This window comes from Culex quinquefasciatus, chromosome 2, assembly GCF_015732765.1.
Source record: "Culex quinquefasciatus strain JHB chromosome 2, VPISU_Cqui_1.0_pri_paternal, whole genome shotgun sequence".
NCBI classification, from domain to species: Eukaryota; Metazoa; Arthropoda; class Insecta; order Diptera; family Culicidae; genus Culex; species Culex quinquefasciatus.
This window is the reverse complement of record NC_051862.1, coordinates 121,352,543-121,376,415: the sequence shown is the minus strand read 5'-3', so window position 1 is coordinate 121,376,415 and position 23,873 is coordinate 121,352,543. Positions and strand designations below refer to the sequence as shown.

The window sequence follows — 23,873 nt, the reverse complement described above, 5'->3', positions numbered from 1 at the left end:
TATTTCTAAAAAAAATACTACCCCCCAATAAAAGACCCCGTGTGGGTGTAAGTGATCAAATTAAGAAGTTCATTTTTCGAGTGATTTTAAAGACTTTCCTCAGCAAAATGAGGAAGGCAAACAGTCCGATGCTCTTAGTGAACTAACAGTTCATGTTAAACATGCTTTAACTACTGACTGGTCAAACGAATTTAATTTATGCAAATGACGTTTCCGTCCTTCGCAAGACGAGAAATGAAAGACGCACTTGTCACCAGTATGGTACGGAATCGAACCCCTTTAGGGCAGTTTAGGTAATCATACTACGCGCAATCGACCCTTCAACGGACCGATATATAGGTACTCTATGCTGAGTACGACGTCAAACCCGCTGCCAAGCATAAAACCTTCCTCGAAAAACAATAAAAATAAAAAAGTCAGCGAAATGTGTCGTCGATAGACTTTGATTTATGTTTGGAATGCTAATGAACCAGGTACCTCCACCTCCTTCCTTCCTCACGGCTTAGAAATGAAGAACTGAGGAGAATTTAGGGGGGCGGACAAAAGGGCGGAACAGAGAGCCAGTAATTTTCCATTTGGGCGGATCGGTTCACGAATTTTGAAAAATCTTTCCTAATACCATTTTTGTTGGTTTGTATTGTACGTTGAAATGTTTTTAGTGTCTCTAGAAGAAACATCTTTATATTTTTTGCTTTTTTAATACGTGTCTTAATTGAATAAAAAACATGTTGTTAAGTTGACAGCTTACTTAACTCAACTTTTTTTAAAGACTACATTTAAAAAATAAATTTGGCGGAATGACTGACCAAATGCACCTTCAACGATAAACGGCTCTATTTTCGTCTGCACTTTTGAATAAGTTTTTAAAACTGTGTAGCTAAGTGTTCAGCAGAATTTGCCCATATCATTAACCACTATTTTTGCTCATCCAACTGAATTTTAGTTTAGTTTTTTCGAACAATTTTGACAACATCATTTTTTTTTTGCAAAATTTTCCTATGGCACAATTAAATGCACATAAGGTATTGTACTCGTTTTCGACTCCGAACTTTTTTTTTTAATTTTTTGTAATTGAGTTGTTGAACATAACATATTATTTTGGGTTCAAACAAAAACTAAGCTTTCCAAAACCGACCAGGGAAACAAAACCTGCTACTATAACAAAAAAAAAACGTTACTTAATCCACCATTAGGTGGTTGGGGCCTTCCTCACATTTTGAGTGTAATGCTAGGTAATATCTGAGATCCGGCCTCCACTAAGTTCATAAATAACACTTAAGTGCTTATAACTTTTGATAGGGTTGTCAGATCTTCAATCTACTGAACTTTTTGGAAAGGTCTTTTGATTACCTATCCAACGACAGGTCGCATGATAGATCCGGACAACGTTTTTGTCAAAATATCTTAGATCCGGCCCGTTAAAAAGTTCATCGGGTTGTCAGATCTTTAATCTTTTGAAATCGTTGAAAAGGTCTTTCAAATACCTTTCTTAAAAAAATGTATAACATGACGAGGTTTCTTACAAAAACCACCCTTTTTACAATCTTTCGGACTTTTGGTAAATTGATTTTTTTAGCATAACATTTGAAGTACTTAACTAAACTTTATCATTTTCAATAGCGACTTATGGGACCCCAAGACGGATCAAATGAGACCAAAACGGTCCAAATCGGGTCAGCCAGTGCCGAGATAACTCAGTGCAAATTTTTTTGATCAACATCCCACCACACACACAGACATTTGCTCAAAATGTGATTCTGAGTCGATATGTATACATGAAGGTGGGTCTAGGAGGTCAAATTAAGAATTTCGTTTTTTGAGTGATTTTATAGCCTTTCCTCAGTAGGGTGAGGAAGGCAAAAAACAGCTTTGACGACCTGTTTACCCGAGCAGAGTTGGATATCTTAAAAATAACTTGAGATATAAATATTAAAATAAATAAATTAAATATGCCGGGAACCGTGGTGTAGGGGTAAGCGTGGTTGCCTCTCACCCAGTCGGCTTGGGTTCGATCCCAGACGGTTCCGGTGGCATTTTTCGAGACGAGATTTGTCTGATCACGCCTTCCGTCGGATGGGGAAGTAAATGTTGGCCCCGGTCTAACCTAGAGGGTTAGGTCGTTAGCTCAATCCAGGTGTAGGAGTCGTCTCCCTGGGTCCTGCCTCGGTGGAGTCGCTGGTAGCCATTTGGACTAACAATCCAAAGGTCGTCAATTCGAATCCCGGTGTGGATGGAAGCTAAGGTGTAAAAAGAGGTTTGCAGTTGCCTCAACAACCAAACCTTCGGACACCCTAGTTTCGAGTAGGAATCTCGCAATCGAGAACGCTAAGGCAATGCTGTAGAGCGAATAATTTGATTTTTTTTTTGAAATTAAATAAGTTAAAAGGTTAGACAAACTATGGTCATGCTGTCATTTTCCGACCCAACCTGTTACATCCGGAATCGATAGACGGTGGTCTCTCTAGGGGGCACTTTAGTAATTTTCAGTATGTCCTATCACGCGACATGTAAAATTTCATGTTATTGAAAATTATTACCAGTCTGGCCATTTAATTTTTAAATTTAATGTTCAGTTCAATTCAGTGTCATAAACGGACTTTTGTGAAATTTTTAGATATAATTCGGAAAACATAATTTACGACTTATCTCAACATCCTTAGCCATTATTTTCTTATCTTTGCAAAGAAAAGTAGGACATACAATTTATGATCCCTATTTTGTTTTGTAAAACTTCCAAATTATTTTTCAAAAGAAACACTTTCTTGGCTTGATAAAATGTTCGATTGTAGAGAGAATTACAAAAACATTATTTTTTCCAAAGTTTCTTTGGTTTGAAATCTAGTTTTAAAATAATAAGTGCGGATTTTAATATTCCGGCAATGTTTTTTTTTTTTTGAGAAAAATGATTTTTGCGTTATTTTGTTGTCTAAGTTAAAAAGTGCGGAAATGGTTGACTGAAAGATCCCCGAAACTCACCTCTTAAAATGCTCTCGTATTCTGTCCTCGCGTACCGTTTCGGGCAAGTTTCCAACCCAAAGATGTCGAGTCTCGCGTACCATCGTGCTTCAGGTGCTTCATGGAGACGATTTTTCTTTTCCGGGGTGGGTTCCGGGGTGCGCTCCGTCACGACCCACGCCGCTCGAAATTACGGTTTTGTCGGACTCCTCTTTTTTTTCTATGATTCTTCCTCTTCTTCTCCACTCACTTTGCACACACAAACACGCACACTTACCCCGGGAACACCATTTGGGAAAATAAAAACAGCAGAACTAGATATTTTTTTGATGGGAAATTTTGATATTTTAGAGAAAAGTAGAGAGATTTGCACTCGCGATTCGCGATCGTGACCCGCGACCGATCACGACGACGGCTCGGGACGTCCGGAAGTGACCGACCGACGACGGAGGCCACACGCGGCGACGGTTCTCTGCCCGGGACACGATTGTTACATCATTTTGCCGGAAATTGCTGGAACTTCCAGAAGCTCACTCGGTTTTGCTGGATTTAGACCTAAATTTGGGCCAATCTGCTGCTGAAGAATCTGCTCGACACTTTCACTGCCAAATTGGCCACAATTAACGGGAGCCTCGGGAACCACCTCTTCCGGGGAACCGATTCCACTGCGGCTCCAGAACACTTGTTCACAGAAAGAACCCCCCGTCAGAACTCACACAGGAAAGGGGACAATCTCCACACGCACCGCTCCCCCCGCAGTGGGGAACGTGGGAGGGGGGACCGCTGCTGGTGACCCGGACAACTTTTGACCTCCAGCTAGATAGATACAAAATCCGTTCCGGGATAGAAGATGGGCGGCCACAATCCGCCGTATTATTCCGCTGCCAACTCCGGGACACACCTTTTTTGACTGGAAACTCGACTATTTACAAGAACTTTTTTTTAATTTTATTTTGCCCACAAATATCACTTTTGAAAATTTAAATTGAACCAACTTTTGATCTTCAGAATGATGAAATTGGATGAAATTTTCACTGGTTATTCGCAGATGAAATTACCTTCTTCACATTTGCACAGACACTCTCTTTCTCTCTCTCTCTCTCCCTCTCGATAAAACAGCAATCGTGAGATACAATTTTCTTTAAAACTGCTTCAATCGTAGATTGGAAACATTCAACAATTCAAACTTTGTGTAACAATTTATTAATCTGCAATCCTAAGGGAAGAAACCAAACACTCAGTAAAAACAAAATTTGCTCCGCGCACGACCGATCTTCTTCTGCTCGGGACGCCGTGCTGCGATCAGCGGTGGCGCGAACAAATTTTGTTCTCTTTTGCTGCAACACACTGCTCCTCTTCGTTGCCCCTCTCTCGCTCACTCTCTCTCCATCTCCCACTTTCTGGGCAAATTTCGGTTGCCAACGACGACACCCGCGGACATGCACCAAAAGTTTTCGCGAACCGGAAATGGACTCTTTTCGGTCCACCGCCAACCGACGATCCTCGAAATGGACGCAAAATTTCGAGATAATTCACTTGAATATGAGCGCGCGGCGCGGCTTCAATTTTCTACAGCTTCAACTTTTTCTTCTCCGCTCTTCTCCACACTCCTCACAGCGCACTCTTCTTCTTCTCCTTCCCTCCATCCAGCCGACCCGTTTCACTTACTCCTCTGGTTGGAAAATGTTTCTTTGCTTCTCTTTCTCGCAACTGCTGCTTGCGCTCTTCTTCTCCTGTTGTTTTCTTCTTCTTCTTTGCTGGGGATGTTCACGCGTAAACTAACGTGTGCACGACCATCCTCGACAACGTTCCAATATCAACTGACGAACGGCAAGAAGGTGCCGTACGAAGACCAAAGAGAAGAGAAGAGAAGAGAGAGAGCGTGAGGAAAGTGAGAGAAGCGCGCGACTAGCGAGCAAGAGAGCGGAGAGAACGATGCAGCTTCTGGGGATGGCAACATTGCATTGGGCGGCAATTTTTTTAAGGTGAAACCAGGTGTGATTGATGTTGGACGCAGCGAAATTTTAATAATTAACACATCTGGAGTTTTTTTTAAAGGTCCAATAAACCAAAGGCGGTTTCAAAAACACTCGAAAAGCAACTGGAAACTTTGGAATTCCCGCTTTTTCTTGAGTTTGGAAGTTTAGGTGTTAATCAAATTTATATTGAGCTTTGGCATAAAATAGGGATTCTTGGCCTAAAAAAAATTACAATTGAAAACAAATCACAAGAAGTGTTGCCGGAATACTATTGTGGAACTCCCACCCTGTTGCAGGCGGTGTACTCACAGACAAACAGACATGAAAGTCATTATTACCAACGTGTCCCAAAAAATGTAACGGACTTTTTTAAAAAATCAGAAAGCATGGTTACTACTTTTCGGATTCACCGCTAGAGGCGCCTTTGTGACAGCGTTTTCAAGTGACAACCTTCATTTCCGGTGTTGTTTTGTTTATGTTATCTTTTTGAGTACACGTGTGTTTGATGAGAGAGGGGGTTTTTCATAAAAGCATTCGCTTCGGGACATCATTTCATTTTTTCTACAAACCATTCGTTTTCCCGTTGACTGTGAACAGTGAACAATCTGCAGTACCAGGAGGTGGTTCCGTTCGGCCGCTCGAACTGATACAGAACCGGTGGTGTTGAAATGATTTTGCGTGGAAGCTAGCTGCTGCTGTCCACACCCGTTTTGACGAGTTGGTGTAATCCACCGAGGAACTTCACCTTCTCCTCAACTGTCTGGATTGCAAAGATTTTTGGTTTTCCGGTGTCTTGCCAGTTCATTGCACTGATCGTGCATGTTGGCCTCTGTTTATATGTACTTTCGTTCTTTAGTGTGTCTCCAACCCGTCCGAAATACAGACTGGACTTTTGTACTCCGACCCCATAGCCATCTTTACAATTATTAAGCAAATATTAATCTGCGGCTGAAGACACAACTCCATCGGTGGAAACCTTTACAGGAGTTCGGTTCGTAGAAAGCATCTGTTCACAATTTAGAATGCATTTTAGCCTCTCTTTTTTAAACCGCGCTTGGTGGCCAAATAGCTTCGAACGGACGTTCCGTCGACAAGGATGTGTTTTATGTTCCGACACGATGTCTGATTTGAATGTTTTGTTTTGACGTTGACAGTCTGTCAAGGCTCACACACATAAACATCAAGGCTCTGCTGTCATACCTAAGAAGTGGTTTCTAGGAATAGCCAGTAGATGTCGCTAGTGAGCAAACTAAATTCAAATTTAAACTGGTCCCACTTTTTGATCACGATTTTGTTCTAACTTTCATGTCTGTTTGTCTGTGATATTTCGATCGTAATTTCTCGATCGAAATATTATGTTTGTAATTTGTCAATGGTTAGTCGTAATTTGGCGAGAAAATCTCGATTTGTGTTCAAAGCAAGTTAAAAAAAATAAAAATTAAAAAAAATCAGTTTGTAATGAAAACATTTTTTTCAAAATTTTAAATTTTTCACTTCAGTTTTTTTATAATTTCAAATATTTTATTCACATTTTTCTTTAAACATACATTTTGTAATTTTTTTCTGTTTTAGAAACTATCTTTAATTAATTTCAAAAAAACATTTTTTATTTTTGAAAGGAAAAAAAATCAAAACTTGTATATTTTTAAGTTTTTGAAATCACATATATGTTACACGAGAACGTCAAAATGAAAGAAATTTTACACTCGAATTAAAAGTAAAAACTTTTAAATCAGTGAGCAATGAGATTTTCAAAAACTGTAGCAGTAAAAGTTTTCATTTTCAAAACAAGAAAAAAACTTTTAATGCAACAAATTTTAGCAACTTTTTAATTCAAAAGTAAGTTACTTTTGTCATTACCGTAATAATTTTTTGTGTGTAGGTATTACAATCTTTATAATATTTGAAATCTTAAAAAAAACTAACTTAATCCACCTATGTGGTTGGAGCTTTCCTCACAACAATGGCTGTACACTAGGCTGTACACAAGTTTCATCTATTTTTTAGATCCGGCTTCCAAAAAGTACATCGATATCACTTAAGTGGCCATATCTCGAGACAGGGTTGCCAGATCTTCAATGTTTTGAGCTCGTTGGAAAGGTCTTTTGATAACCTAACCAACGATGGGTCGGATGATGGACCCGGACATAGTTTACATACATTTAAATGAGATCCGGCTTCCAAAAAGTACATCGATATCACTTAAGTGGCCATATCTCGAGACAGGGTTGCCAGATCTTCAATGTTTTGAGCTCGTTGGAATGGTCTTTTGATAACCTAACCAACGTTGGGTCGGATGATGGACCCGGACATAGTTTACATACATTTAAGTGAGATCCGGCTTCAGAAAAGTACATAAATGTCACTTAAGTGGCCATATCTCGAGACAGGGTTGCCAGATCTTCAATGTTTTAGACTCGTTGGAAAGGTATTTTGATAACCTAACCAACAATGGGTCGGATGATGGACCCGGACATAGTTTACATACATTTAAGTGAGATCCGGCTTCCAAAAAGTACATCAATATCACTTAAGGGGCCATATCTCGAGACAGGGTTGCCAGATCTCCAATGTTTTAGACTCGTTGGAAAGGTCTTTTGATAATCTAACCAACGATGGGTCGGATGATGGACCCGGACATAGTTTACATACATTTAAGTGAGATCCGGCTTCAAAAAAGTATATCAATATCACTTAAGTGGCCATATCTCGAGACAGGGTTGCCAGATCTTCAATGTTTTAGAATCGTTGGAAAGGTCTTTTGATAACCTAACCAACGATGGGTCGGATGATGGATTCTGACATAGTTTACATACAGTTAAGTGAGATCCAAATATATGTGAAAACACATTTTTATACATAACTTTTGAACTACTTATCAAAACTTCAATCTATATAAAACTCGATCTATGGGACCCTAAACCAAGTCGAATGCAACAAGTTCGGGTCAAATCGGTTCAGCCAGTGCCGAGAAACATGAGCTAGTTTGTTGGTCACATACATACATACACACACACATACACACAGACATTTGTTCAGTTTTCGATTCTGAGTCGATATGTATACATGAAGGTGGGTCTACGAAGTTTTTATACGAAGTTCATTTTTAGAGCAGGATTATAGCCTTACCTCAGTGAGGAAGGCAAAATCTGATTTTTTTTTATTTTGAACTTTTTCATAGAAACCACGTGGACACTTTTTTATAAATCTCTGTTTTAGGGGACAAAACCCGCAACTCTTGAGTCATAGAGAAGTCAAAAAATTTGGCGCCGAGTTACGCGTTTTTGAAAAAAATAGTGAGGCCGTTGCAAATATTTTTCAAAGTTTAAGTCGCCTCCCCTTCAAAGATCATGGGACAGATAAATATTTTTTCAAAAAACTTGAAAATTTTAATGGAAATTGAAGTGCAATGAACTGAAAACCCCTTATAGGATGATCGAGTATGTTAGTAGGTACATCTAAGGGAACATGCCCTGAAATGCCCGCAAAATCAACCCGTTTTGTTACATCCAAGGCTTAGTGTGTAATGTATTCGAATTTTTAAAATTTTCAAATTAAAATTTGAGAATCTTTGAAATTAGATTGAGGTCAAATTTCGTACCCTCCAGTAAAACAAATGGCATGCTAGTGTGCGTGAGATCGGGCTTAGATAACTCTATTAGAATTTCGGAACAACATGTAGCAAATATGTAGATAAGTCCAAAAATGTGTCCTAATTAGTTAGTTATTGTAAACAAAACAAGCAAACTTCACGCAGCTTGCATGTGCAAAAACAAAGACCCCTCGCTCGAAGCCAGTTCATTTTTGACGTCACGATTTTCGTCTCCGAGCTGGGTACCCGGTCATTGCCGTAGCCTCGGGAACGCGACTAGCTTGGACGAACTGGACGAAATAAACGGTTCCAAGGAGAACGTTCAAATTGTTACGTCCGCCGGTGGGTGTAACACTGGCAGCGTAGAGGTGGAAGATCCGAAAGATGCGTACGACGCCGCTTAGAAAGCCCGGCCACAGTGGGAACGTGGCTAGACTCTGGGGGATGCGCAAAACTGGACCAGGTGTAAGTTCTTTTGGTTGGTGGGAGTTTCATCCAGATACAGCACAATTTCCAGGCTGAAGAATCTAAAAACGACCTGGTTCCAGTGCGAGCAAACCCGGAAAATCCGGATGCGTCCAGAAAGTGGCAGGTGACAAAAAATCATCACTAAAAGCTAGTTGTAAAATTTAATGTAAAGCAGGTGTGCCCAAACGTGGCCCGCGAGGTGATTTTTTGTGGCCCGTGGACCCGTTTTGAATGCTCAAGTAAAATGGCCCTTTGAACCATCTGCAAAGTGATTTTATTTTAATTTTACAAATTAAGGTTTAGTTAAAGCTTTTTGCGAACCTTTTTTTGTTGTTAATATAATACGAATAATTTAGACATACTTTAATCCAAACATGTTGTTTAAATAATCTATTTTATTGAAAATTGATGTGTGTGATTGAAATTTTCTTTTCCTCAAACATTCGATCAACCATTTTAAGAAATGAGTTATGAAACGTTCAAATTTGACAAAGTAGAAAACTGTAGAGATAGCAAAGAAAAAAAGTTTCCCATTTTAATTCAAAAGTCATAACGCCTAATTTTTTTGAAACTTTTTTGAGCTTTTGAATAATATTTTTTTAGATTTTGGATGTAAATTAATTTGATCCAATTGGATTGAAAGTTTTTTTTTCAAAGAATTAGTCGAAAAAAATCTTTTCTGTTCTTATAACTTTAATGACGGAAATTTTAGAAAGGTGAATGAAATTGCAAAAAAAAAACAACTGATTGATGTATTTCTCCATTTTATAGATTGAAATAACGTACTTTTTATTTCTCAAGTCAGCCATTTTCACATTTGGCCCGCAAGCTTATCTGAACTTCAAATTTGGCCCGCCATTCAAAATTAAATTTTCCGAAACAACGAAAAGCACGCGCTTTAAAACTTTTTTTGCTATTTCACGATGATGGAAATGTTCCCATCTTTACTCGTTTTACACCTACGCCCTCACCTACGCCACTGGAAATAATTTACTCAAAAAGTGACTTCCTAAATTTATTCAAAGATAGGCTTTCCTGCTTGACCGTGCAGAAATGTCAAAACATTGTGCAATTTGAAATTTTATTTTCCGTGGTGTGCCAGAGTTTTAAAAGGTGCACCAGCATTTTTTTTCTAATTCAGTGAATTTCACAACTTTTTGCAGCAGTGCGAAACACGAATTGCGTTGAATCATTTTACTTCCATTTAGCTAGGCCAGAGCTCGGTGCTAACTACATTTTTAGGAAAGCGAACGTTAGTTTATCTTTAGTGAATCAAACTCAAAATGACCTCCCCGTGGGCCCAGATCGCCGCTCCGACCGCTGTCGACCTGCAGGAAATCATGTCCGAGGAATTTGCCCGCGGTCTGCAGGAACAGGAACATGAGCAGCCGAGCCGTCCGGGGAAGAAGGTTGCTCCGGTGCAACTGCCAGCCCCACCGCCAACGGAACCCGTCGCCGGAAGTTCGCGGGCGATTGATCCGGGATTGCTGTTGGATCCGTTCGAAGAGGGGTGAGAATTTCTGAGGGGGCTTATTTGAGGTGAGAATCTCACATCTAATGTTTGTTTCTCTTGCAGGCCGGGCCCGTCCAGTCGACGCGTCGAGGACGTGATTCCGGAAGATGTGTTGAGAGCGATTGAGGAAGCCGATCAAAAGCAGCTGGAATCGGATGTGGCCATTGCGAAACTGTTGCAGGCGCAGTTTGACTCCGAGTACGACGAGCAGCTGAAGCGGGAAGAGAACCACCGGAACAAGAACTCGTGCGTGAAGATTTCGTTGAAAAACTATCGGATGGTTCCGGAAGAGCTGCTGTACGACGAAGTGGACCAAGTGGAGGTTCCGGTTGATCCAAAAGCGGACTGGGACCGGTTCGAGACAAACGAGAAGGAGGAGAAAACGATTCCGAGAGTCGGGTACAAAGTCAACGAGGACGGAGAAATGGTCACGAAGCATAACCAGGACATTTCAGGGCGGAAGAATGCGTGCAAGGTTATGTCATTTCCGCCGGAGTTTTCCACCGGAGACGGGGCAGGATTCGATATGAAGTTGTCGAACAAGGTTTTCAACCAACTCAAGTCGCACTCTAAGAAGACAACCAAAAAGCAGCATAAAGCGGCAGACCGGAAGGAGAACATAGCGACGGCGGAAATGGGTTTGGATGAACCGACGAGGATGATTCTGTACAAGTGGATCAACAATCAGCTGCTGGAATCGATCGATGGAATTATTTCCACCGGAAAGGAAGCGGTTATTTTGCACGGTGAGACGGATCCGACCAACCCGAACCTGGAGGAAGGCGAATCGTACCCAAAAGAGGTGGCAATCAAAGTGTTCAGCACGACGCTCAACGAGTTTAAGCAGCGTGATCGTTACATCAAGGACGACTTCCGGTTCGCGGGTCGGTTCTCGAAGCAAAACGCCCGAACCGTCATCAACATGTGGGCCGAAAAGGAGCTGCACAACCTGAACCGCATGAAAAGGATCGGAATCCGGTGTCCGGAGGTGGTCGTGCTTAAGAAGAATATTCTGGTAATGTCCTTTATCGGGGAAAATCTCGTTCCGGCACCAAAGCTAAAGGAAGCCGTCCTGAACGAGGCGCAGTTGATTTGTGCGTACGAAGAAATGGTCGAAATTATGCACAAGTTGTACAACGAAGCGAGGCTGGTTCACGCCGACTTGTCCGAGTACAACATCCTGTGGTTCGACGAGCAGTGCTGGATCATCGACGTGGCGCAGTCCGTTGAGCCGGGTCACCCGGGGGCGCTCGAGTTCCTGATGCGAGATTGCGACAACATTAGCACGGTAAGAGGTGGTTCAACTCAGGGCTGTGGAGTCGGGTATCTTTTGCAGAGACTTCGATTTTGGCTTCTTCTGAAAATTCAGCGACTCAACCGGCTCCGTAGCTTAATGGTTACGGCTTCTGCCTCACAAGCAGAAGGTTCAGGGATCAAATCCCGGTTTGTACCTTTGAAATTTGGAATCAGGAATAGAGATCTCCACGGTTTCTCTCACGCACACCATCATTCTGTGTTAGTATTTGTATTTGAAGTATTGTTTTGATTTTGAACGATTGTGGCAGGCCAAGTGCGAATGATTCTGATGATACCTCTTCAGTTGACGCTCAGGCGAGGAAAATCCTGGAAGGAGCGTCACTGACTACGCCCGTAGTCCTGTTAGATCATTTCTTGATCAAGACAGTATAGCTCTGGTTCCTTGCAAGTGTCCTATTTTCTTACCTCCACGTTGGCTTGGTTTTCATGATGACCTAGCTGGTGGCCTGTGGAAACGGATCGTAAACCTTTGACCACCGCGGGTCAAAGTCGAGACGGCTAAAAGAAAGGGGCGCGACAATGTGGGAAAGGGATGTAATTTGTGATTGTAGACGGTATTGTTTTGATTCGCAGTATGTTGAGTCAACTGCTGTGGATGTACCTGAAACATCGCACAACGGGGTTTCTCTTCATTCTATTTCATCTACCACCTATCTTCTGTTTATTTTGTTTCACTGATTTTCTAACGCGGCTTCTGTTAACTTCTGTTTACTCCATTTGATTTCGATTTTACTCATTTGATTCTCTTATTTCTCAACGCTTTTCCACTCTATTTTACCAATTGATGCTGCTGTAACAAACTGTCTGTTTTTCCTTAATTTGGCAGCGATGTCAATTTTGTTTATCTTTATTTATCTATTTGAATAATTTTTCATCTGCCCTATAAATTGCACTTAACACCTTAACCACATTGTTACCTCTTGTTATTAACTATTGTTAATTTCATTATCTACTTAATAAATTACTATCTTTCTTTTACTATTGATTCTTTACATAGTATATTTCTTTCACTGTCCATTGTTTTCAATCTTCACCCTTTTCTTCAACCAAATGAGGTTCGAGCCCTTACTCAATTTTGGAATGATCAAAGAATTAACACAAATATTACTATTGTACTTTTGAAAAACTTTTATAAAATGCTTAGGACCAAAAATTGTAACAAAACACCGCGACAAAAGAAATACCAACATATAAACACGACTCAACACTAGGAAAGATTTCAGGAGAAAACAATACACAGTAAATAACAATTAGTTTTTGAATTCAAACTAAAAATAAAACAGTCTTTGCTTTAATGAAAGTTGTTAGGCACACTTTAAATGGTTAGGCGCTTATACTTACATCAAACCCTACGTAATGTACCACCCCCGGCCGAGTTAAAATGCGTAACCGGAAAAGAAGGTGTGCATGCCTGGCACGAACACTCAAAGCGTGTTCTAGCGTGCTGCTCGTACTGACTCAGAGCAAGGGTGAGATGTAGGTGTAAGGGCAGTGCGTGTTCGTCGGGAACCTAGTGCATAAGATCGGTCAAGGCCCGTTCTTACACTGAAAATTGCGAAATTGCGAATTGCGATTTTGAACGATTGTGATTGGCTGAATTCCAAGCAGCTGATTTTGTTTACACTTTTTTTACGCAGACATAGGCAAATCGAGTAGATCAATCGTCTGTAAAAACCAGCTGTTTACCACGTGCTCGTGGTATAACAAAGGACACAGCTGAATTTGACAGACGAATCATTCTACTCGATTTGCCTATGTATGTGTGTAATCTTGTTACAAACTAACACACTCTCGCGCGAGGATATCTCTATTGGAACAAAAACCGGTTAGCGGGTATTGGATTAGACCACACACACACACACACACACTTCTGAAAATTCAGCGACTCACAGCCCTAGATAAGGGGGTTACATACATGTAGAATATCACAAAATTTCATATTGCAGCAAATTCACTAAATTAACTAAAAAGATGATTTTAAACCACTCCTAAAAGTTTCACAAAGATATTTCATGACTGAACTGAGTAAAAGACGATTTAATTTCACAATTTTGCCATTCGCAAAGCGAACTGTTAATCTTTGTGAATGTTTTTCTCTAAACAAGCAGTTGGTTTACGGGTGCCACGATATCTCGAGATGGGATGGACCAAATTGACTGAAATTTTGGGTTTTCCCGTGTGCATGACGAACCCCGATTTTGAAATTTTACTTTTTCAAAAAAATACAAAAATCAAAAAGTAACGTTTTTTATATGAAAAAAAAAAGTTTATCAGCAGGCCAAGGGCGAATGATGCTGATGATACCTCTTCAGTTGACGCTCAGGCGAAAAACATCCTGGAAGGAGTGTTCTTGTCATCATGATGACAAAGTATGACCTTGCTGGTGGCCTGTGGAAACGACTCGTAAACTGCCGCTAAAATCGAGTCCGTCCCATATGTAAAAACAGCAAGCAGAGAAAAACGCATGTCAAATTTGTCCCGCCCGTAAGGCTACGTGTTAGAATTTTACAAAAAAGTGGATTTTTTCTGGTTTTCTAGAATATGTTCTAGAACTAAATACTATGGTACTAAATTTAATTGATTTTTCTGATAGTTTACATGATTTTGAACCAAACTGCATCATTATCTCAAAATTGACGAAATTACATATGGGACGGAATAGCTTCGATCGGCAGCAAAGCTTTGACCAGCAATGGTTAGAGTCGAGACGGCTAAAAGATAGGGGCGCGCCAATGTGGGACAGGGAAGTAATTTGTGATTGTAGACGGTATTGTTTTGATTCGCAGTAGGGGAAATATACCCATTTTAATCACACTAAGCCGTTCGACCAATTCTCATCACTTTTGCAGTTTTTCGCTATTAAATCATCATTTTCAGATGTATCAACCATTGTTGGAATTCGAGCGAGAAGAAGGAAAGCATTTCTCGCTCGCGAACGAGGGAGAGAACTTGTAGTACTTTTCTCTTCTCGCTCGCGCTCGCATTTTCGTTCGCGTTCTCGCTCTCGCCGCGAGCGCTCGCGAGCGCCTCGTGCTAGCCGTTCGCCCCAAGCTAGCAATTTGTTTACCAGGCTTATGAATACGAACCAGGCGATGGTATAGAGGTGTAACTTCAATCGCTGTGTTGTTTTTTGTTCGTTTCTAACACGTTCAACTTCTCGCGAACGAGCAATTCTGGCTCGCGAGAAAGCCCGTTCGCGAGCGGAGGAGAGCACGGGAAATCGGCGAGTTTCTCTCGGCAGCTCGAGACTCGCGGCGAGAACTCGAGAGAGAGAAAATTTTCTCGCGAGAGCGCGATAATACCAACACTGGTATCAACAATGATAAGATGCTTGCTAACTTTTATTTGAGCTATTTATTACTTTGGAAATTTGGAAAACACTAAATGAAAGCTGTAAATCATGATCAAAGTGCTGATAGGCCAATAATAGAAATAGGCTGAGAAAGGGTATAGTTCCCCTATGTTGAGTCAACTGCTGTGGATGTACCTGAACATCGCTGAACGGGGTTTCTCTTCTTTCCATTTTTATCTTCCATCTATATTCTGTTTATTTTGTTTCACTGATTCACTGATTTATGCTGCTGTAACAAACTGTCTGTTTTTTCCTTAATTTGGCAGCGATGTCAATTTTTTTTTTTTTTTTGACACGTGCTTTTTCTTTATATACCTATATATATTTGAATAATTTTTCATCTGCCCTTTAAATTACCCTTAAAACAATCTAAGCTTGTTTGTTACCTCTATTTATTAACCTTTGTTTATTTCTTTATCTACTTAATAAATTTGCTATCTTTCTTGCAGGCCAAGGGTGCATCATACTGATGATACTCGTCGGTTGATACACCTAGGCAAGGAACATTCCGGAAGGAGCCCAACTACATCCGTAGTGCTGTTTGGACAAAACAGCATGGCTCTGGTTCCTTGCAAGTGTCCTATTTTCTTACCTCCACGTTGGCTTGGTTTAGTCATCATGATGACAAGGTGTAACCTAGCTGGTGGCCTGTGGAAACGACTCGTAAACCTTTGACCAGCGAGGGTCAGAGTAGAGACGGCTAGAAGAAAGGGGCGCGTCAATGTGGGAAAGGGAAGTAATTTGTGATTGTAGACGGTATTGTTTTGATTCGCAGTATGTTGAGTCAACTGCTGTGGATGTACCTGAGCATCGCAGAACGGGGTTTCTCTACTTTCCATTTCTGCTAACAGCTATCCTCTGTTTATTTTGTTTCACTGATTTTCTAAAACGGCTTCTGTTTACTATCCTTCATTTGATTTCGATTTTACTTATTTGATTCTCTTATTTCTTAACGCTTTTCCACTCTATTTTACCAATTGATGCTGCTGTAACAAACTGTCTGCTTTCCTTAATTTGGCAGCGATGTCAATTTTGTTTTGTTTATCATGTGCCTCTGAATAATTTCTCGTCTTTCCTGTAAATTGCCCTCAATACAATCTAAGCTTGTTTGTTAATTTCTCTATCTACTTCATAAATTACTGTATTTCTTTTACTATTGATTCTTTACATAGTATATTTCCTTCACTGTCCATTGTTTTGAAACTTCACCTTTTTCTTAAGCAAGTGAGGTTCGAGCCCTTACTCAATTTATGGAATGATTAAAGGATTAACACAAATATTACTATTGTACTTTTGAAAAACTTTTCTAAAATGCTTAGGACCAAAATATTGTAACAAAACACCGCGACAAAAGAAATAGCAACAGATAAACACGACTCAACAATAGGGAAGATTTCAGGAGAAAACAATACACAGTAAATAACAATTAGTTTTTGAATTCAAACTAAAAATATAACAGTTTTTGCTTTAATGAAAGTTGATAGGCACACTACAAATGGTTAGGCGCTTATACTTACATCAAACCCTACGTAATGTACCACCCCCGGCCGAGTTAAAATGCGTAACCGGAAAAGAAGGTGTGCATGCCTGGCACGAACACTCAAAGCGTGTTCTAGCGTGCTGCTCGTACTGACTCAGAGCAAGGGTGAGATGTAGGTGTAAGGGCAGTGCGTGTTCGTCGGGAACCTGGTGCATAAGATCGGCCAAGACCCGTTCTTACACTGAAAATTGCGAAATTCGAATTGCGAAGAAATCGATCTAAAATTGAAAAAAAACTTCAAATTCTGAAAATTTTGTAAGTTTTAATAAAACTATAAATGGAATAACACTCTAAAATTTTTAAACATTCAAAAATTCTTCAATTCATAATGTTTTATACTGTAAACTGCCGTTCTACGCATAATTGTCCCATGTCAGCTTTGGGCGATTTTGACTTTATGACATTTTTAAGTTTAGTTTGATGTGTACTTTAAGAAAAACACATAAAATCTGGTACTTTGTTCGGAAACTCATGAAAAACAACACCAAGTCTGTTTGTCCCATCGTTAAACTTCTACGCATAATTGTCCCACCAAGTATTTGCTTACACGGAATCATTAGTTTTACTAAGTATTATGTCTTGTTTACCTTTTGTATAGCAAGAGAATCACAAAAAATGGTGATCAACTGCTAACTGGGGCGATTAGGGACACATAGGGTTAATAGGAACCCACGGGACAATTATGCGTAGAAACACAGAAATCGGTCGAAAAATTTCAATCGCCTTTTTCTCAGTTGCACTTTTTTGAACATGGGACAATTATGCGTAGAACGGCAGTAAATGTGTTAAAATCTCAAATTTAGAAATTCCCGAATTCTAAATTTTTTATTCTAAAATTTAAGAGATTTTTTATATTTATGAAACTTCTCGGCCAAGTTCAAAAAAACATCAAATTTTGCAATCTAAAACGCTTGAAATTCATTTTGAAATTCTAAAATATATATATTTCAATTCTAGAATTCAATTTTAAAATTCTTGAAATCATAGATTCTAAAAATTCAAAAATTTGGATAAAACCTACGAAAACTGAAAAAAAAATAAAAAAAACTTAATTTTGCCCTCGCAAAATATTTAAATTTCTATAATTCGAAAATAAAATAATACAATTCTAAAAGTATAAACAATATTTTCTATTCCAGTTCTTCACCAAACGAGGCGTCAGCGGCGTCAAGAGCAAAGAAGACCTTTTCTTCCATGTCACCGGTCTTGATCCGCTGACCCACAACGCCACCATCCTGGAACGCATCCACATGAAGGGACAGCCGGCGCACGTCGTGTCCGGAATCGACGATGACACGCCGGAACACTTTAAGCCGCTCGAGTATCCGTTTGATTTGGCCTGGCAAAAGGTGGAAAAGTTCAAGGGAAGCAAAAAGAAGCACCACCAAAGTGGAGCGCACTGCAAGCCGGAGGCAAATGTGGCCAACGAATTTGAGACTTGTGTGCCGAAAGAGGAGCAAGTGAGCGGTTGAAGTTGAAGATAGTGTGGGAAACCCAAACTATGAATATCTTTGGATAATATATGAAACCTTGGAAAATTTAAAAACTAAAACTTCGTTTTTATTGAAACAGTTTGAGAACTTTGTAGGATTAACTACACAACTCTTTCGGTGGTGGCACAATTGGAATCTTGCCCAGCTCGAACCGGTCCGCCTTGAACGCTTCCAGCTGTTCCGCCGTGAGATCTTCCATTTTGCTGTACAGATTGGCAAATTGAATGCCAGCAGGAGCAGCCGCCGCCAGGGCAGGAGTCGCTCCAAACGGGGATGGCATCGCAACAGCGCCGCCAAACGGTGACTGAGTTACCGGAGCGGGTGCGACCTGCTGGGTTGGCACCGGAAGGAACAAATTGCCGGATGTGGGCTGAGGCTGCTGCGGCACCGCTTGTCCAAACGGAGACGGCTGGGGTTGAGCTGAAAATGCTCCGCCAAACGGATTGCTTGATACGGGCTGGGCCGGGGCCACACTCGCAAAAAGGTTCTGACTTGGGGGAGCTGCTCCGAAACCTGTCGCTGCTTGCGGTTGAGGCTGGGCGAAAGGATTGCTTGACGCGGCTGCTGTCGAAACAGAGGCACCAAAGATCGGCGCCGTCGGCTGTGGCACGGAAGCGAACAGAGATCCTCCCGATCCGCCGAAGGTGGGCGCCCCACCGAAAACGCTTCCAGTTTGCGGTTGCTGCTGCGACTGTACTTGTCCAAAAATGTTAGAACTAGGCGCCACTGGTTGAACCGCCTTCGCAAATATGTTGCCTCCAAGAGTTCCGGCCGGGTTCGCCGCCGTGCCGCCTCCGAAAATACTCGACGCCGTTTGATTGGGAGCAGCGCCAAAGATATTGCTTGTACTAGCAGCTGTTCCTCCACCAAACGAGCTCCCTCCAAATCCTCCGGAAGCTCCACCCCCAAAAATACTCGACGCCACACTCGAACTCCCCGTTCCGATTGGAGTTGCCCCAAACGGATTCGCAGTGGCCGCAACCCCCGCCGCCGCCGCTTTCCCCGCATCATCCGGCTGGTTGTAGATCTCGATCAGCACGTTCATCACGTCCCGGTTGGTGCTCGTAATCCACTGCATCTTCTGCTTGGCATCGGTTATCATCTGGCCCAGCTGGAGCTGGTGGCCGGCGATATTGTTCTGCATTTTCGCCTCCAAAAACATCATGCGGACCTCTTCGAAGCACACGTCCTCGATGAAGTTTGGCACGCTTAATCGCTCCTTGAACGGCCCAAAGCACGACAGTGGCCATTGGTTCCCCTTGAGCGTCACGTCGACTTCGGATTTTATAACGGCTCTGTCGGAAGGAAGACCGGGATTAGTTCAAACAAAAATCGGAAACCGGTAATGAACTCACCCTAAATCGATGTGATCGTTGTTGCACTTTGCACCAAAGCGGCAATTATTGTTCAGATAATATGTGCAAATTACCATTTTGCTTGCTTCGAATTTTCTTTCCAAATAAAAATGTTAAGGTTTTTCTCGAATTTTTGATATCAAAAATACGTAAACAAAATTTGGTTTGACGTTTCCATTTTTACACTCTTTTACAATTCTAGTCAATTTGGTGGGTTTAACAAACTCACAAATGTCACAAATGAAAAACTGTTATGCACGTTCCTGCAAAACTAAGGCTTTCTAGGCCCATGGAAATGTAATAATTTAACTCAAAAATAACGAACTCTTCGTCACACTGTAACTGGAAATCGCACTTTGCTGAGTTCGTTTTCGCACTTTTGCATACGATTTTTTCAGTTCGACTGCGATTATACAAAGAAGTGTATCGTAGTTGAACTGAAAAAATCGTATGAAAAAGTGCGAAAACGAACTCAGCAAAGTGCGATTTTCAGTTACAGTGCACTGTATCCTGATGCAACCCACTCAGCGCGTTCCGTTTGAATTCCGTTTAGAATTCCGCTTGAGCGAAAAAAGTTCGATTCGAATTCTAAACAGTGTTCGTTTTAGATTCTAAACCGCATTCCGTTTCAAACGCAACAACCGGTTCCGTTTGAATTTTCGCCGCAAATCGGTTCAAGCGGAATTCAAACGGAATCGAAACGGAATGGACGGGTTGATTTGACAGCTTCTTCTTCTTGTTTTTACTTATTGATTTTCGTGTTTGTTCTGGTTGATCTGAATTTCAACCAGAAAGAAAGTGATTAGACGATGTTGTACTAATTTAAGCCTTTTATTTGTATTCCGGTCAAAATTCCGGTATAACTATACATAAATAAAAAAAGCTACCCAACCCCAAAACCCACACTCAACATTTAATGTAATCAAAAAGTTTTACAAAGAAGGGATAAGGAAACAGCTAACTATTATGATATTAAGGTTGTGTGCTGCTGGAGTTCTGGATGGCGTGGCGTGCAAAGTTCTCGTCGAGCCGCGCGTCAATCGTGTGGACGCCGCTGCTTTCGTCCTTACTGACGTCACCGCGAAGCTGGTCGATTCCGTCGTCTTCGTCTTGGCAGCCGTCGTCCGAGTCGGAGTATTCCGTCGACTAAAGTGGTCGGTCCAGGTCGGACTCGGTGTCAACCCTTTCCAAGAAGACTTCCAAGGTCGTTGCGGTCATCGTCTTGACCGGAGTGTCTACTTGCTCGGCGATCAGGTAAACTGGTTCGATGGACGACGGGCACTCCGATGATGGTTCCGCCGTTTGGTTAAGGGAAGATGTTCACATGAGAGTTTCGCAAGAGACATTTGCTGGGCGGTGGGATGACCGTGTGCTGCAACCCGTTTAGCTTCGGTGCTGCATCCACAAAGGACCTCCCTCATCCGTAAACACGATCGCCATCTCAATCTCGGTCCCCCTCGTTGAACCTGCCACAGCAGACTGTTGCCTTCTTGCGGCCTGATTTGGCCGGAACTGCTACTGATACTGCCGCGGGGGATTTGACCAGGGAAGCTGCATCTGAAAGGAAAAAAAAAGAAAAAAGTGTTATGTTGATTGATGAAGTCAACTCGCTGCATCAACTTCTGCTGCATCGACTTCCGGGACATACACAAGAGTTTCTTCCTTCCACACCGATCTGCTCCGGCTCCGATTCGAGGTCTTCGGCTCCACCGCGTGTTTGCCGATGGGCTTCTCATGCAGTTCCACGAGAGCGGCAGCCTAAGTTGCGCTGGCAGGTTCTCGCGCCAGGTCACAGGGTTTCTCCAGTCGGATGCGGGCAATGATTTCACCTAGGTTCCCTTCCAATCCGGCCAAACAAAATAATTTTGTAAGACTGGATTGACTGCCGGATGTCGACGAAAAAAAATCACGAGCAAACAAGTTTGACGTTTAACTTATACTGTCACCAAATACTAATACACTGACAAAAAACCGATTTGGCGAACGGCGGCGAAATGTCACCGTAGTTCCACCATACACCAGCAGGTGTCACTAATGTGCAAAACTGGCTCAAACGGAATCCAAACGGAGTCCAACCGGAAATTCCGTTTAGAAAATTTCTAAGCAATTTTCGAAGCGGAATTCGAAGCGGAATGAAACAGTCAAGCCGTGGATTTTTTGATTGGGAAACAACGATCAAGCTGCACTGTAACTGAAAATCGCACTTTGCTGAGTTCGTTTTCACACGAAAGTGCGAAAACGAACTCAGCAAAAAGTGCGATTTTCAGTTACACCCTTACCAAAAATCATGACTTTTTGAGTTCCAAATCCCACTTTTCATACGATTTTTTCAGTTCAACCCATATAACCATTTTTATGGTTGTAGAACCTGAACTCAAAAAATCGTATGAAAAGTGGGATTTGGAACTCAAAAAGTAATGATTTTTGGTAAGGGTGTACAGTGTGATGCCTGAGTCCCTACACTCAAAGTAAAAAGTATCCTTTTTTCAAGTTCACCCGTCGTCACCCTTTAAAAGAGTATCGAAAATGTACTGAATTTGACATACCCTTTTAAAAGGGTGACGCCGGGTGAACTTTAAAAAAGAATAGAAAGTATCCTTTTTGAAGATTGAAAGTACCCTTTTGAGGGATACTTCTGACTTTGAGTATATCGCGAAATCCGTAGTAAAGTCATCCCACATATTCGGAACACCCACGAATTCAGAACACCTTTGTGGGAATTTTTACAATAGGATGCAAAATGCAACTTTTCTGTCGTCCCTGCTATTTTTAGGTCCTTTATTTGGACACTCTCTTGCTATTTCACTAGTATAAAAAGTACTTTTTGAACAAACGACGCTAACATTTCAAAACGCATTATGTAGCTGCGAGCAGTGCGTCAGTTCCTACTTCACTGTGAAGCTGTGCTACTAACGGAACAGATCCGGAAAAAGGATGGGAATCGCCCGCGGAACCAGATGACGATGGAAGGACCATTGAGTACGTGGTTGAGTTCTGTGACTAAGTGGCCCTAGAGAAGGAGCAGCGCAGCAGAAGAAGAAGATAAGTTTAAGGAGTGCATAAGAAGGTGAATGGCCACCATACACCACACTATCTTCTTTTCAACAGCTTCTTGCCCTTTTTGGTCTTGAAATATAATTCATATGTTTACCATAAAGGGCCAGTATGCTCTTCAATAGTAAGGGGGTCAAGAAACAGCTTAACGAACGGCAGAACAAAAGAGAGGGAACGATTTCTTTGGGCTTTTCTTCACCATCTTTGGCATGCTTTCGCTGCCGCTGCTGCACATTTGAAATTTTTCTTGACCGGTTTATTCCGAAGTGCATATCGTAATCTGGGGTGAATCGGGACTACAGTCTGAATAGGGACAGCAGTTTTTAGAACACTTAAAGCGTTTAAATTTGGAAATAGATGTACACATTTTGTTGGTATGAGTCTGTTCTAACCGAAACCAACCAGAAATATCAAAATATTGTGCTCCAACATGGTTAAAACTGCTGTCCCAATTCGCCCCATGTGTCCCGATTGACCCCAGTTTACGGTACCTTACAATAAGAACTAAAACTGCGAGTTTCAAATATTTGAATGTTATACGGTTTTGTTATAGGTATGTATGGAAGCAACAATCGCTCAGATATTTTTTATAAGATTTTTTTTATGGTAAAAAATCACTCAACGATCCTATCCAGGTTTTTAAGCGAAGATAGCGTTCGAATTGTAAATGGTTTTTTAAATCAATTTTGAAAAAAATATCTCGCGGTCCTTCTTGCCAGAAAAGCTCCTACTTAACAGCTCGTTCAAAGGGGGCCATAGTTGATCCATAAAAAAATGTTGTCCTGTAATTTTTTTTTGCATTAAAATGAAATAAGGGAACAGAAATGGTGTTTTTTTTACCGTTGTACATAAAAATTAACATAGGACTTTAGGACCCTATTTAATCGAATTGGGTCCTAAAATGAAGCTTAGATTGCTGATATTATTGTTTACAATGATAAAGCTTATTTTTCTTAGTGCAATTAACCTCGCGGTCCTTCTTGACAGAAAAGCTCCTACTTGACAGCTCGTTCCAAGGGGACCATAGTTGATCCATCGAAAAAATGTTGTCTTATCAATTTTTTTTGCATTGAAATGAAAAAAAGTGATCAGAAATGGTTTTTTATCGTGTTCATTACCGTTGTACATAAAAAATTGACATAGGGCTTTAGTACCCAATTCACACATTTTGACATTGTTGACATTATACTTTGCGCAAATCAACCCCATCAAGTCACACCCCTGTATCCACGCAAGTTGTCATCTGTCATCGCGG

At 41.2% G+C, this 23,873-nt stretch overlaps 3 protein-coding genes across 8 annotated transcripts in view; 1 reads left to right on the top strand and 2 right to left on the bottom strand.

The window, feature by feature from the left end:
• The window catches only part of LOC6034127 (protein split ends), a 126,023-nt gene extending 121,258 nt beyond the window's left edge, over positions 1-4,765 (bottom strand). For 4 of the 6 annotated variants that reach the window (XM_038251801.1, XM_038251803.1, XM_038251802.1 and 1 more), the window contains exons 1-2: positions 4,624-4,765; positions 2,977-4,171 (exon numbers count right to left, since the gene is read on the bottom strand). In XM_038251801.1, the coding sequence (XP_038107729.1) occupies positions 2,977-3,059 (83 nt within the window). In that variant the 5' untranslated portion in view covers positions 3,060-4,171; positions 4,624-4,765. The remainder of the gene's footprint in view (positions 1-2,976; positions 4,172-4,623) is intronic. The other 2 variants (XM_038251799.1, XM_038251800.1) reach the window with 2 other exon arrangements.
• Positions 4,766-10,063: 5,298 nt separating this feature from the next.
• LOC6034125 (serine/threonine-protein kinase RIO3) lies at positions 10,064-18,268 on the top strand. The gene is made up of 3 exons (XM_038254541.1): positions 10,064-10,504; positions 10,571-11,795; positions 17,856-18,268. Exons 1-3 carry the CDS (start codon positions 10,278-10,280, stop codon positions 18,186-18,188), a joined length of 1,785 nt encoding a protein of 594 aa, XP_038110469.1. The 5' UTR covers positions 10,064-10,277; the 3' UTR covers positions 18,189-18,268.
• On the bottom strand, positions 18,255-19,755 carry LOC6034124 (nuclear pore complex protein NUP62). The gene is made up of 2 exons (XM_038254542.1): positions 19,565-19,755; positions 18,255-19,504 (listed from the first exon to the last, which is right to left on the bottom strand). The coding sequence occupies exons 1-2, from the start codon at positions 19,639-19,641 to the stop codon at positions 18,307-18,309; spliced, it is 1,275 nt and encodes a 424-aa protein (XP_038110470.1). The 5' UTR covers positions 19,642-19,755; the 3' UTR covers positions 18,255-18,306.
• Positions 19,756-23,873: the final 4,118 nt, after the last annotated feature.

Bases quoted from the DNA above. Each gene is read 5' to 3' on its own strand.
- LOC6034125 (XM_038254541.1), top strand. From the start codon at position 10,278: ATGACCTCCCCGTGGGCCCAGATCGCCGCTCCGACCGCTGTCGACCTG. The intron at 10,505-10,570 runs GTGAGAATTTCT...TTTCTCTTGCAG, and splicing joins TTGGATCCGTTCGAAGAGGG to GCCGGGCCCGTCCAGTCGAC. The intron at 11,796-17,855 runs GTAAGAGGTGGT...TTTCTATTCCAG, and splicing joins ATTGCGACAACATTAGCACG to TTCTTCACCAAACGAGGCGT.
- LOC6034124 (XM_038254542.1), bottom strand. From the start codon at position 19,641: ATGGTAATTTGCACATATTATCTGAACAATAATTGCCGCTTTGGTGCA. The intron at 19,505-19,564 runs GTGAGTTCATTA...TCCTTCCGACAG, and splicing joins AACGATCACATCGATTTAGG to AGCCGTTATAAAATCCGAAG.